This window comes from Colias philodice, chromosome 26 (genome assembly GCF_061535455.1).
Source record: "Colias philodice isolate Cphi_HAF_F1 chromosome 26, ilColPhil1 Martin Lab GWU primary, whole genome shotgun sequence".
Lineage (NCBI taxonomy): Eukaryota > Metazoa > Arthropoda > Insecta > Lepidoptera > Pieridae > Colias > Colias philodice.
Window position 1 is genome coordinate 5,733,314 of NC_143111.1, and position 15,459 is coordinate 5,748,772.

General features: G+C 33.4%; 1 protein-coding gene across 1 annotated transcript in view; it reads right to left on the minus strand.

Moving 5' to 3' along the window:
• LOC149476925 (uncharacterized) overlaps positions 1-1,236 on the minus strand; it is an 85,231-nt gene extending 83,995 nt beyond the window's left edge. The window contains exon 1 of the mRNA XM_089711527.1: positions 932-1,236. Coding sequence (XP_089567653.1) covers positions 932-1,068 — 137 coding nt within the window. The 5' untranslated portion in view covers positions 1,069-1,236. The remainder of the gene's footprint in view (positions 1-931) is intronic.
• Between the last annotated feature and the right edge of the window lie 14,223 nt (positions 1,237-15,459).

A 15,459-nucleotide genomic window follows, 5' to 3' on the forward strand; every position in this document is an offset into this window, starting at 1 on the left:
GATGTTCTACCTAGTCAATAAACCATTGGTTTATTTTGTATGTGGGTTTAAAATAAACGATATACAGGAATGTAAATGTATCATTGTTATTAATTATTAGCTGACGTTCCAATAAATAAATTGAAGGTTCTCAATTCGTAGCGTTTTTTAAACCTCTATGACCGGTCACTATTTTACGAATTAAAATTATGTTTTATCCGACTCAAACGGTTACGTGAGTCATGAGGTTCTAAATAAATATCATACCTAGTTGTACAAACTATTGTGCTTTTGTCCAAAATCTCAGTAACCCACTTAAAATGTTCACATCTCTTTGAAGATTATTTCAATAACATTTATATAATTTAAAACTTCCTTTAAATAATCTGAAAATGTATCAATAATATAATTTACACATTTAGCACAAGTTGTTGCACATTAATAAAATATTCGCAGCCGGAAGCTTTCGAGAAGACAAACGCAATGCATCCAATGAGCTTTGAAACAATGAGCACCACTTAAATTAAGGCTAGCCGGCATTACTTTTGAGCAAAATAATGCAATTTACACCTTATGCAGTTTATTATATTCAGTGTATTTAATACATGTGAGTTATTTACTTATTTTGATGTTAAATGCCTGTTCAATACTCATGTTTATGTTTTTGTATTAGGTACTCAAAAACAAGGCTATTTTGCATCTGTTTTTGTATGACTTAATAGGCTTGCCTATTTAGCAATTTTTCACGAGTACAAATTTCCGGGTTCTAACCATAATTATTATCCTTTATCACGCGAATGGCACATATTCCATGCTTGGTTATAATACACCTATTTGTCTATTAAACCAATCTACTACATCATAGATAGTACAGATTAAAACAAAGAAGTACACCTCACAATATCTTCCTAGAACAAAGCAAAACAACATTAAATTTACAACAAAACCTCACCTATCAAAATCGTAAATCTTAGACCGAATCTTGCGCTTCGCTTTCACGCATTTCCTATACAAATTGCACTTGGCCTCGCAAATGTTCGCGCAAATATCAAACGTACCGAAACACTGCACATTTTTATTAACGTCCATTTTCGATAACAATATAATATACACTAACACCGTCGGTATGTTCCCATATTTCTACACTGACTCATAGGAATCCATGGGGTCGAGTCAAAAACAGGTTTTGTCACGGTGGACGCGGAGGGACTGCGTTTACTAATAAATTAATATCTTATGATAAATAGATGATAAGATTGCAGAAGTAGTTCAAGGAATTAGCATAATATTACGAATGTGATAACTAAAATTTTGCCCCACTATTTGTATGAATGTCGTAGCAAATCAAGTAATTACTACGACATTTATATATTACACGAAAAATTATCTTATCATTGATAGGCGTTACATATTTGAATGTGAAAGCAAAGACAATAAAGCAAGTTTATTTCCCTTTTTATACTGATAAATTATGATAATGGAGATAATAAAGTATTATCTAATCAAATAGAAATCATCACAGGAAACTCGCATGAAACTAAAAATACATTATCTTTAGATATACTAAGATTAACTATTGTCTTATTCTTGAATCTCGGATATGTCTTATTTAGTTTATATTATCTGTCAGTTAAAATCCAAAAATTATGAAAAATATAAGTCAAAATGTCAATTAAGTTATCAGGAACACTATCAGCAAGCAACCCTTTTAGTGTTATGAGGTGCTTTGGGGTAATTACTGATGGCGGGGTTATTCCGATAAATTAATGTAAAATTAACACGTAACTGCTAATGGTTGTTATAAATGTGAATGCTGTCGTTATAAAGAATATGTATTTCAATTATATACCTATACTCTGTCCATTATATTATTTGCTTTTTGACAGCTGCACGCCTATGAAGGATTGTATTGTCTATGTTAAAATGTCATACAAATAATTATCGTTCTTCATGGACAGGTTCCGCCCACTTAGTGATGTCTACACAGAATTATTCAATGATGGGTCGATAGATTATAATAATCGATAGAAATACTCTGTAAAATATATCCGATACAGAAAAACTCTTCTATTATGTTATATAATTTAAACGTAAAGACAACCAAATTGTAAGATAGAAACCAATAAAAAATAAAATATTAGTTTAGTTTAGTTTTAACATACAATGCATAGATATGTGGTATTATTATTACATATCTTATTAGTACGTTTACGTTGTAATTATTATTTACTTACCTGATTCGATTTATGATAATATTTTGAATTTATAATTGAAATGGTATCACAATCGATAATCTTTTGAACATCACTTCAGGTATCACCCGTCGAGCTGTCAAAAAGCAATTCTTATAGTGGACAGACTATAATCGATACTTATTAATCGAACAATCCTCGGAAGTTTCCTACAAAAATTAATTATTACAATATATCTGACACCAATGCATTGTCAAATCATATTGTGCTACTTAAGTTAGTTGTTGAATTCTGTAAAAATTTTACATTTAGGCATAAAAATAGAAGGAATAAAACTGAATTGCTTCTAGTGAAGAACGTCTCGAGTAAACATTACATTTGTATTCAAAGCACGTAACATTATGTCATCGAATAGTATCACATGCTTTCTGAAAATTATATAATACACATTTGTTTACAAGTCTGAACATTAAAATATTAAAGTTATAAAAATATGATTTAATAATACCTACATAAAATACTCATTGAAAATATTCGTAGAAATTTTGCAGTAAGGCAATTAGGTCCGGACCTCAATTATGAATTATTCCTTTTAGATTAAAATACTTAAGAGAGTCTATCCAGTATAATTATTTCACTATTTAGAGAATAACTCAAAACCAAGACAAGTTTCACAACGCCAAACCTAAGTAGAACAATGTTTACTAATAGTTCTAAACGCCGTTCAAACCGCATAGCTAACAATATAGTCCTATTCAGACATAGCCGAGAAATATATATAGCCAGAAGGGTGACCAGGTATCTCGTATTTAATAGCTTAATGTGGGACTATCAATTTAATTGCGGCGACCTTCATTGTCATTATTCGTCACAAAGATAATCAACATTCAGTCAATTCGTTCACCATTCGATTGCGTATCGACAACAAAATTAGGTCAAAAGGCTTTTATTGTACAGATGAATTAATTACCGTGACAAGTGACAACCTTGCAAAGTTAAAAATAAGAGTCTGATGAAAGTAGGAATACAGATTAATTAGAAAAGAAAGAAGTAGAAATATAATGCAAGTATGCATAAAGACAATACTTTGTCGATCTCGCTAAATAAAGCACATCATACTGATGCTATTATGAGAAGAAAATCGTCCCAAAACTCGGGTATATCTGGTCACCAAGAATAGGGTCACTAGCTGGCCTGTCCCCCATTAGTCACGATTGTGGTTGAATGAAATTATTTTCCTCAACGTATACATAAAACACGCGAGCATGACTGGCAAAATCTGGAATGTTAGATCACTGACCAAATAAATAACCATTGTTTATTTCTTGCAATTTGAGTTAATTGAAATAAAATTTGTGAATCAAGGCAACAGCTTTAGTACAAATTTGAAACGATGTTATATGTATTTTGATCTCAATTATAATATTTAAGCAAAAAGCTGACTGATTTGTTGGTCTACTGGTTACGATGATTAACTAAAAATAGAGGCTCTGTATCACAATATACAGATACATACAGTAAGGAAACTTCATACAAAATGTTCGAAATGGCTCCCCCCCCCATCAAGCGTGTTTACAAGGGTATTGAGGGGGATCGATAGTAGCGGGTGACACATCCACAGATTTTGAATATAGTATGGAAAAAAGTTTAAAGTGATGTCAATTCACATTAAATAAATATCGATTGTTTCAGTTTGTAGCCCTTTCAATAAATATATTTGTAAGTACCATATCTGACTACAAGTTAAAAAGAGACTATTTTTTAATTTCTATAGATATGGCAGTATGGGTTTTATATTATGTTGACATATTTTCTATCAAAATGATAGCTACAAATAGTACCTATTAGGAGTCCAGTCTGTTTAAAGATCGCATCTATTTTTTACGCAATCTAGAAGAGCACGAAAATATAAAAAAAGGAAACCTTAAAAAAATCTTGTTTAAATTTATGTGCATAATTACGTAAATATTAGGGAAGAAAAAGATAGATATTATAATTATTGTATTTTTATCGATACGTGGCGTCTCCACTTTGTCAAGCACTAAGCCTGTCAAACTATTTTCTTTTTCTTCCTAAAACAAAAAGGTAGAGGTTCTATGCTCGTATAATAATAATTTTAATTTATTTTTGCATATTTTGTGTTTTTTTAATTTAATTTAATTATCGTTTTAAAAATAATTTAGTAGGTATACCTACATACAAGTATTGTAAATTCTGGTTTAAAATAATTATTGAATATATGTATAATACAAATATCAAGCATTATAAATAATTTAGGTACATTAAATAGCCTTCGGCGTCCATAACAAAACTAGATTTTGAAATATAGCACTGATAAAAACGTATTTACTTTTACAAGCTGTATTAATTCGGATTGTTTCTTCTTGTAAATTCATATTTAGGCTACACCATTTTTGTATTTTAACGGGTTTTAATCTCCAAATTACCACAAAATCAACTGTGAAAAAAAGCAAACAGAAATATACAGGCCGAATTGATAACCTTCTCCTTTATTTTTCAAGTCGGTTAAATATCAAAAAGTAACAGCCCTATAGCTATACGTCATAATTTCATGGGGGGGGCTTAGTTTCCTAACTGTATGTACGTAGTATATATCTGTCAACTGTGTCTGTATTATGCCTTGGCAGCACTATAATTTATTAGACTCTACAAAAATGATAAAACAATAATAAATAATATATTGAATACTTGACACTTCTAAAAGCAATTCTACATTATTACTTCTAACATAGAGTAGTTATTTATGATTAATAACCTTGCTTTATCCTCATGTTCTAAAAATAATCGTAAAAATAAAATATCAGTGTACTAGATAGACGCACACACAGACGACAAGATCTATAGTTACTTGTTGTGATAATAATTTTATGGGTAGAGAACGGAAAAATTGTTGTTCTAAACACCTAACCATGAACTTCTAGTTGCTACACGCAATAATATACTTTATGAACGTTCAATCGACTACACTTATAATCACATCAATGCGGTAAATCATCGAAGTCTAGAATCTAGATGTTATGTGTCTTGTGTAGTGAAATAAAACATTTAAAAAATAAATTTGCCCAGACAATAAGTTAATCGAGGAATAATAATATGATACTTCTACCTGGTTATTTATACCAAATAGTTTCGGAAATTCTAGCCTTTATTTTCATCCAAACCACAGACACAATCATTAGCATATTCTCCTACGTTACGACAATATCCACAACACACCAGGCTGCAAGGCATCTAGGGATACGTACCCGGACCTTTTATTTTACCGGTTTCAAGGTCATCGACTGGAAAGGACCGCGGCCGGAGCGGGTCTGTTTGCATGCTCAAGTGATTCACTGGCGAATTTCATCAGAATGCTTTATTTAATAGTAAAATCTAGCGAATACCGTAATTGTTGCTAATTACTTCATGCTTATTAAAGCCTAGTTGAATGACTTCAAAGCTGGATTACTGAAAGATGGGCTGCAATTCCGAACGACCGGTTTATCTTGATCCCTATCACCTTACACAACTATATCAGCAGACATGCCTATATTGGTTAGTTATGTTTACGATTTACAATCTAATCCTTCTTTCTATGAAAGCGTAAAGACGGATTGCTAGAAAGTATGATCTATAGTCTACGAAGAAAAAGTGAAACTAGTCGATGTCCATGCTCGGAAGATATACACAAAACATGATCATTGATTATTCTAATTACGCAAAAACTACTTCATGAAATTGGGCATGGCTTAACACATCCCTCTAGGCATGGTTTCGATTAAATCCTTAGACTTGTTTGATACATGTTTGTACACAAATCTTTTACAGGCTCATGCCAGACAGGCGTTTCCATCAGGCCATCTGCATTTTTGCGTTAATCTGCAAAAATACATCAAGCTGTTTCACCTTTAGACGGATGAATGCAAAAAGAGTAATAATGGGTAGGTACCTACACCCTTTAAATATGCATTCATTTTTTATTGTAAATTGGTTGATATAACACCTTGCGATCCCGGAGTGAGTAATTAATAATTGAAACCTGTATCCCCTAAAAATAGTAAAAGACAGGTGTGCCATGCACGATCTTTCCTTGACTTTCAGATTTCGTTTACCTGGCAAAAATATTGTATGTAATTAGTTCTCTTGCAGGGATTTAACAGACGACCTAACAATATGTACACATTAACAACCGTACAAATACACAGCAAAACTAACTATATAATTAGGCAAATTCAAATCAACAATACGACAGTTATTGATGTATTAGAGATATGTACTTACAATAAACAACATTTATAGATATGTACTAGGTTTCCGCCCGCGGCTTCGCCCGCGCAGTCAAAGAAAAACCCGCATAGTTCCCGTTCCCGTGGGATTTCCGGGATTGCTTTATTTTCCCGGGATAAAAAAGCCTATGTCCTTTCTCGGGTATCAAAATATCTCCATACCAAATGTCATGAAAATTGGTTCAGTAGTTTAGGCGTGATTGAGTAACAGACAGACAGACAGAGTTACTTTCGCATTTATAATATTAGTATGGATATTAGTATGGATGTACACAATCAAAAAGCAATCAGACGTCTGGTGTAGCTGTACTCTAAACTTTACGAATAAATTTTAATACAAATACAAATAATTGTTCAATTTATCTTCAATATTATCAATCAGCAGACCGTTAATTGTAAATAAACAGACTTTAAAATTAAATTGATTTGTTTTCACTGCAATAAGGTAATCGTATATCGTTTTTATAATACCTTTCCTTCAATAAATGCAAGATTACAACTGGTATTTTTTGCTAATAAGAATATAATATTATGGTGGTACGATGACGGAAGTATTAATTACTATAGATTAAAATAAATATCCCAAACTGATGACTAATTCTCGTATCGTATATTTTATCTACCTTACGGAACAACTACTAGCTGCCTATAACATTTAGGAATTCATTCTTGGAAACCTATTATAGATGCATAACATGATGTACTTAAATACATACAAATGTTACCACACTGTTTTAACTAGGTAGTTTAATATATCATTTAAACAACAGTTATTTTAACGAATTTAAATAGCATATTCAAAATTCACATAATACCTCTTCTATGAAGCTCTTTGTGTTTAACTGTTACTTTGGGTTTGAAAGTATTTTCCCAAAATCTACTATTTTTTTATAGATACTTTTTATTTATCCTAATACGTACCTACTACCTACTAATCATAATAATATATCATTTTTGTGAATCAATCATTTAAAAATTATGAAGCATGGGCATTATACTCATTTTTTTTAAATTTTGTAACGTTTAATATCAAATTAAAGTCCACAAACAAACCTGAACCGCCTCCTCAACTTCCGAAACATATCCCTTTTCCCGAAAAAAGGTATCCAAAACTTCATGTTCACCAGCACTTAACATAATTCACCTTTTAGCAGTTAAAAGGGACCGTTAAAAATCGATTACGCGCCATTCCTTATCTAACTTCTCCGCTCCAATATTGATTTTAAATATTTACAAGAGCACCATATCGTGGAAACGGTCGTCAGTGACTAACCATCACACCGACGGATGAATCATCGGGCAGCCAACAGGTTGCTTCAGTTAGACCTTTTTATTGCGGTATTTTTGCGGTGTAACTGTTTCCTTCGAGTTAGTGGTCTAATTATTTAGGCTCTTTACCTATGTTGAATGTTTACTTAACTCCTTATGTGTGTTTATGTTTTTTACCGTAAGGTTCAAACGTGTTTTGGCATGCTGTGCCTATTATGAATTAAATTGTTTACACACGCATTTACCTAATTTGGCAAATAGCAAAAAGTGTTACTTTTTCTAGGAAAATTATCTGTGATGATTCACAATACAAATATACAACTTATATGCAGATTTTTTTAAATAACAATGGGATCGATGCGATCTCTATCCTACCTTGAATAGGTAGAATGGTATTGAGATTAATAAAAATAATAAAAATGTAAAATCCGTTTAAACACAATTATGTATTTTTCAATGGTTTATGGATTCAAATAATATATGCCGATAATTATGTATGTGGTTTTCTATGACATACGATTGAGTAGGTTGAGTTTTTTGACAAAACGGAATTTCAACCATGAACCAACATTTTATTAAAATGATTCGTCGTTCGTATACGAATATTAATAATGCCAGTATATATTCTGTGATAACTGATAATGCTTTTACTTCACCTCTTTACGGGGCATGAGATTTAATAACCTCATTTTTTTCACATGTCAATTGTTTTATAACTAGTTTATAGGGTGACAAATCAACATCGAGCTATGCTGCGCTGTACTGCGTTGTGCTGTGCTGTGTTTCTTAAGCTACGTTTTTTTAACAATTAAACGATGCTGCGCTGTACTGCGCTGTGATGTGCTGTGTTTCTTAAGCTACGTTTTTTAACCTTCCTATACTCGCGCGTTGGTCTGTGAGACCGACGAAACACATTTTCGTAATTATTTTTATGCAGGTAAATCCTGTGAAGTCGAGTTCCTTGCTAGTTTCCGGATTTGGGGCTAACTTCATTTTAGTGCACGTCGCGTGGTCGGCAGAAGTTCTCGTGTCATAGCATTTGGCACCAATCGGTCCATGAGACCGACGCGAGTATAGGTGCAACTTTTTGTGTAAGTATTAATATTATATATTTTGTACATTTATATATTTTTACAGACTTTGAATTCTTTATGAAGTATGTATAGTAAAATATATGTATGAATGTTGCTCTAAATTATATTTTGGCCAATTTTTTAGGCCATACTTCATGTCAAAATGAACGATGATCAAATCAGATTGTTGCTGGAAGAATCAAGTTCTGGTTCTGCTATGAAGACGAAAATGACAGTGAGGTGGAAGACAACGTGGAGGTACAAGAAGAGACATACGAAACCGAGCAAGACGATGACAATGAAGAGATATCTGAGGAAAAACACAGTGAAGTTCCAGTGATTTTTTCTTGGGAAAAGATGGACAGACAAGGCTCAAAACAAAGCCAAACATAGATAAATATTATGTGCTTTGATATGTTTATTATTATTATTTAGAAGTTTATTTTGTTTTGAAAAAGAAGTTCTGTTTTTAATTTAGTTTTCCCCAGTACTTAAGAAAAACATCTCAAATTCGAGGACTGATTTGTGATAGACTATAAGTCAATAAAATAATTAATAAACTAAGTATGATCAATACTATTTTGTTTCAGTACATCCTAAACAATCTAGCTCAGTATAAAGTAATCAGCAGCTCGTGTAGTCGTTTATCTCGTCAAATATGACCCTATTTAAAAAAAAAAAAAACGTAAACATTACGACATAGTTGAATCCGATGAAGATGAAAGTGAAGAAGAAGCGGATATGGATATTTTATGTGTTATTTTGTCGTTAAAAGAGTCCAGTCACGGTAGCTTGTTACCTCACACCATACGTGAAAAAAAAGGAAAATTTTAATGAATTTAATGCGGCGATGGAGGGGCACGCAGCGTGCTCCAAACCTAGCTCGACACAGCGCACATGGCAGAGCTCCATAAAAACATAGCACAGTTCGGCACAGCGCGGCCCAGCACGGCGGGTAGCGCGCCTCGCTCGAGACTGCTGCGTTTTTAAACAGAGCGTAGCCTCACACAGCGCAGCACAGCATGGTTTGTTTGTATCCTCATTAAAATATTAGACGAGCGAGTTGACCAAACACAGCACAGCGCAGTACAGCGCAGCATAGCTCGATGTTGATTTGTCACCCTTAGAGTGGTTCTTTTCTTTCAATTAGGTATATCTTGACTGTAAGATACTGAGTAAATTAATAAAATACTCGTCGTCTAGTCAAAAAAGCATTGATGAATTTATTTAATATATATATGTTAAGTATCTAAATTGCAATTATTATTAATTATTACTATTTTACTGGACTTCTGTTAAAAATCAAAAGTTTTAAGAGTAATTCCAACTAATTACATATATTTATTTTATAATTCAAAACTGCAATGAAATGCTAATTAATATTATGAATAGCACGTAATAAGTAACTACATATTACGTGAAAACTCGTTTATGAAATTACACATTATAATTATTTTTGGAAAGGAAACACAATAAATAGTTAATTGTAATTACTTCCGTAGCAATGAGTCATGCCGATTATTTTTATTCTAATTTTATGTTTAATGTCTCAGATTCAATTCGGATTTCAATCGTGAGACTTTATTTACTAGCAATGTTTTATGTCATAGATATATATATATATATATATATATATATATATATATTTATCCCTCAAACAAACAGCCGTCCTCTGAAGACAAAAATGCATTTAAACTGGCGTCCACCTGCTTTTGGCGTCCGAATACTGGACGCCACTTTGATAGCCAGTGGCATTCACGTCCTATTGGTCCTGACAAACCGTAGGACAAATATCGATAGATGCCAAAATATCGCTTAAATGGCTGCAATAATATATTAAAAAGTTCGAGAAAAAATCTTAGCGCAGATGAGGCGCTGCTGTCGCGCGTATATTTACAGTCGTATAACTCGGAGATTTCCTGACTCCGACTCCGCGTATTTGGCGTCCACAACTGCGACGTTGCCAGCTCGTTCGCACCGATAGATCACAATCATAATATTTACCACTGACTGCAATTATAACAATATATTCGCCGTAGGAGGTGTACGCGTTGCGTATCATTAGGAGCCCGAGTTTATTTAAAAACTTTAAAAAGTCGGTGAAAATACAAAAAAAATTACGTGCAGTTATTGAATTTTTTTTAAAGAATACTTGAGGCGTGATCTACAATCGATATAGAAGCCAAAAATATAGTTTTTAGAATTTTTTTCTGTTTGTCTGTATGTACGTCCGGCATAAACTCAAAAACTACTGCATGGATTTACTTGAAATTTTGCATGAATATTACTAAGAGGTCAGGTCAGGCTATAGGCTACATATTATCAAGCTATCACCTACGGGGCAGAAGAGTTCGTTTGTTTGGTTGAACGCGCTAATCTCCGGAACTACTAGTACGATTTGATTGATTTGATTCTTTCAGTGTTGGATAGATCATTTATTGAGGTAGTCTATAAGCTATATAATATCACGCTAATAGGAGTGGAGCAGTAATGAAAAATGTTACCAAATTGGAGGAAATTTAAGCGATGGTAGCGGAACAGTAATGTTTATCGTGGGTGAAATTCTTTATAAGCCATAAGATTTAAAGCGAAAAGACCACGAACGTAACTTTCAGTTAAAATAGCAACATAATAATATGTTTATATTGAACGGACGCACAATAGCTTTATACGGACGGCCAATAGCTATATACGGACGCTCAATAGCTATATATACGGACGTCCAATTGCTATATACGAATGTTCAATTCAAATCTAGTGGGATATTCTCAAAATCTCTCTTCTTCTCTCTAAAAATATTTCTTCCTACTAAATGCCAATAATTCCCATTGATCCCGGGGAAATCTGTGGGGACAAATGGGAATAATCCAATATGGTGCAAGTGATGCAACACGATTGGTAATAGTATTTCCATCATACAGTAGCTTGTAGCCAAACAGTACTGCCTCAAATAGTAAATTATTCCTCAATCGTAGTTCGAGGCATGCCGAGGGGTTTCATCCTTTCATTGTGGATATCCCTAACATTCGAACTCGTCGCTTCGAGACTTCTTTCATAATTAAAACAGCCAAACAATGGAATTATTCACTCCCTACAACTATTTTTCCTGAGCAATACAACCTGGACCTCTTCAAAGCTAGGGTGAATAGGCTCCTCCTAGGCAGACGTGCACCCAAGTAGACCACATTGCTGCTTTCCATCAGGTCTGATTGTGGTCAAACGTTTGCCTATCGATTATAAAAAGAAAAAAAATAGTGCCGTATTTTTACAATTAAAGTAGCCAGGTTATTGAACGTCCGTATATAGCTATTAGGCGTCCGTATATAGATATTGGACGTCCGTATATAGATATTGGACGTCCGTATATAATATTTGACGTCCATATATTATAATATTGGTTCAGGCCATGGTAGGATACAATCCCGATTTTATCATACCTATATTTATATTGACCCACTTTTTTTTTTTTTTTTTTGTGTGGTGTCTCTCAATGTTAGCCAGAAGGGCTTCTACATTTTAACGCGGACGCGGGGGTGAACTGAAGGTTCACCCTGGTAGCGACATGCACAAGGGCGTCCCCCCTTGACGGGGACCACGAACCTCGGCTTGGGCTGTCGCTTGAGTGGAGGAGGCCAGAAGGGCCCTAATCGGACGGGATATTGACCCACAAATGAAGTTATTGCCTACCTAATTGTCTTAAATTTATAAAAAATAGACTAGATAAACATTTACATAATTATATGCTTGTTATTTTAGCAACTACCTGTGATTTTTCATGTAAAAATTACAGACAGGAGCTTAATTTTCTTTATCGTATTATAAACTCTTTGGGTACTAAACTTTATCAAAATCCATTGTTACTAATACGTGTAGATAGATAATAATTAATAATAAATGATAAAAAAAAATAATGTGCATCCGTATATGTATAGATCTTACGAAATTGGTATATAAATGAAAAGACAAGCGTTAATAAAAGAAAGAGATAGTAAACCGAAATCTGGCAACATCGCACTCACAAATGCCGTTCATGCTATGAGGATGCTAGATAGTCGATGCATTAGGTAAATCACGATCAATATATCCAGGACGCCTATAATTTATGACCATGGTTCGGGGCTCAAAAATGTTGCGGCACGAACGCAAGAAGAATATCGCGAAAAATTAAATTATCCGAAAATGACGTACCCCACGGAGCTGGCTATCGAAAAACTAAGCAATATTCATTAAAACATGTTAAAAAAAGCAAGGGGAACTGGGGGACGTCGTAATGATGCACAACGTGCATGACGCCAAAAAGATTGTATGATGTAAATATATATATATATATATATATATATCTTTATCAACATTATCATGAACGGGTATCTTCCAGAGAAGCGCGTACCATCTTAGATCACAGTTCTGCTTACCATCAGGCGAGATTGGTCAAGCGCTTCCCTATTGTCAATAAAACCTACCAAAATACTTTTTATGCTAAAAATTATTCGACTTCTGAGCTTTCTTTCAGGCATGAGGCAAGGTACTGTGCGCATGCGCTTCTTTCACTAGAAAGGGGTAGAACGAAAAAATAATGAAATGTACACGAACCAAGTCGCGGTGTTAACCTAGTATTAATTTTATATTAATAAAAAAGGGGCGGCAACATATCGGCACTTTTTTTGTTTTACGTTAACATTATCATTGTTATTTGTTATCAATGATATTGCACGTACACACACATAGCCACATGTCGCCTCACTGCAGTCAGCAGATATATTTTACTTCCTAATGACTAATTAATTGTTGTTTATTTTATAAATATATCACGTATTTTGGCGGAATATATTATATTAATTACTATATATATTGTAATAATTCTTATTACGTGAATTTCCTTCCTCTTCAGAGAACTAATTTACTTTTGAGTAGAAACTCAAAAGTATTTTACCTAGGTATATTGATAAATTCAAATATCACTATCTAAAATAAAAATCATCATCATCATCAACAGCTCATTTGTGTTACCACTGGAGGGACAGGACAGGCAGAGCCTCCTATGGTCATCTAAAATAATACAAATTGAAAACTCTTCAGATCAATAAAAACACGATATTAATATTTTCACCCAGTTCCATCGTTATTGAAAAGATAGAAAGATCGAGCGATACATTCGTTTATAAAATCGAGTCCACAGGCAATCAAAACCCGGCCCGTAGGTAACCTACAAATCCTAACTGAAAACAAATGGACAGACCGTTATCTCTTTGCAAATGTAATAACCGTTACGTTCATGTTATGACTTATGACATCATAACATTAACCTGAAAATGTAACTAGAATTATAATTAAATTAATTCGCGTGAATTCTATTGTTTTGGTTCAAAAAAGCTGTTTATAGGTATTAAAGCAATGCATTAGTTTAATATTCGACATTGTATATGATTTAAAAACTAGAATTCTTTTTCAATGGTTGTTAGTTTAGTATTCAGGATCCAACAAAAAAAAACTATATTATAGGTAGGTACCTAGTTAATATGATAATACCGCTGTATGACAATTTTTTTTGCGGTCAAGGCGTAGAAAAAATATGATGGAAAATTGGCAACACTGTATATAGTATAGGTACTTATTTACAATACTTTCTATATCCGGCTCACACTTGGCCGGTTCTTTAGTATTGCCATCTGGCAACGCAACTTATTGGTTACATTCTTCCGAAACACCGAAGAAAGGCGAAGGCTGGACGCTTATATCGTTATCAACAAAGGAATCTATAATCAGGCAATACCCTTGCAATGTGTACTTTATTACCATAAAAATAGAAATCAAGATTGCACAACATCGAACTGTAGTTACGACCAAAGGGTTTTATGAGTACATATTACTTTCTTGACCAGATTTTGCGTTTCCTTGCTTCATTTTAACATTGTCTTCGTGGTGGAACCAAATTTAAACAGGGTTTACTTACTATTGAGTACCGATGGAGTTGGTTCCGTTGTTTATTTTTTTCTTCGTGAAAGTTTTAAATCATTGATTCTATGTACCTATTATGTACTATTATTCTCTTCGTTCTCTTCTTTACTTACATTTTAATTGTAATGAAAGTTCGACATATAGGTGTTTTAATACCCGTGTAAAAGTTCAAATAGATATAGGTACATCACCAGTCACCACCATGAAAAATCCCGTAGTTTAACCTCCTTTGTCATTATCATCATATTATTAACATCCACACTGGCCACAAAGAAAAATAAACATTCGAAATTCAAATCATCAATTTCGAGTGATGAGTACATGCGTAAATGGCGCGAAGATAATAATTACTTCGGTCCTCGATGGTGCACAAGACGTGCGCGCATGCATACAAACTGCATGCGATATGTGTGATGTGGGTGAATGGGAGGAATATTATAGATGGACAAGTTCAATGTACCTTATTTCACATGCATCGCCGTCTGGCAGAGAGCCAAACACTTAAACGATATTAGTTACTTACTTCCTTAAATAGATAACGTTAATTTACTCGGTGAATTTTATCGCTTTTGATAGAAGCAGTTAAGCGAGTAGGTACCTACTTACCTACTCGTATTTCATTCACGTTAGTTAACCATGACTAACTACGACGATTTGGTACCTACGTTTACTGTAAGGTCGTTTACGCAGGTTTTTTATTACGAA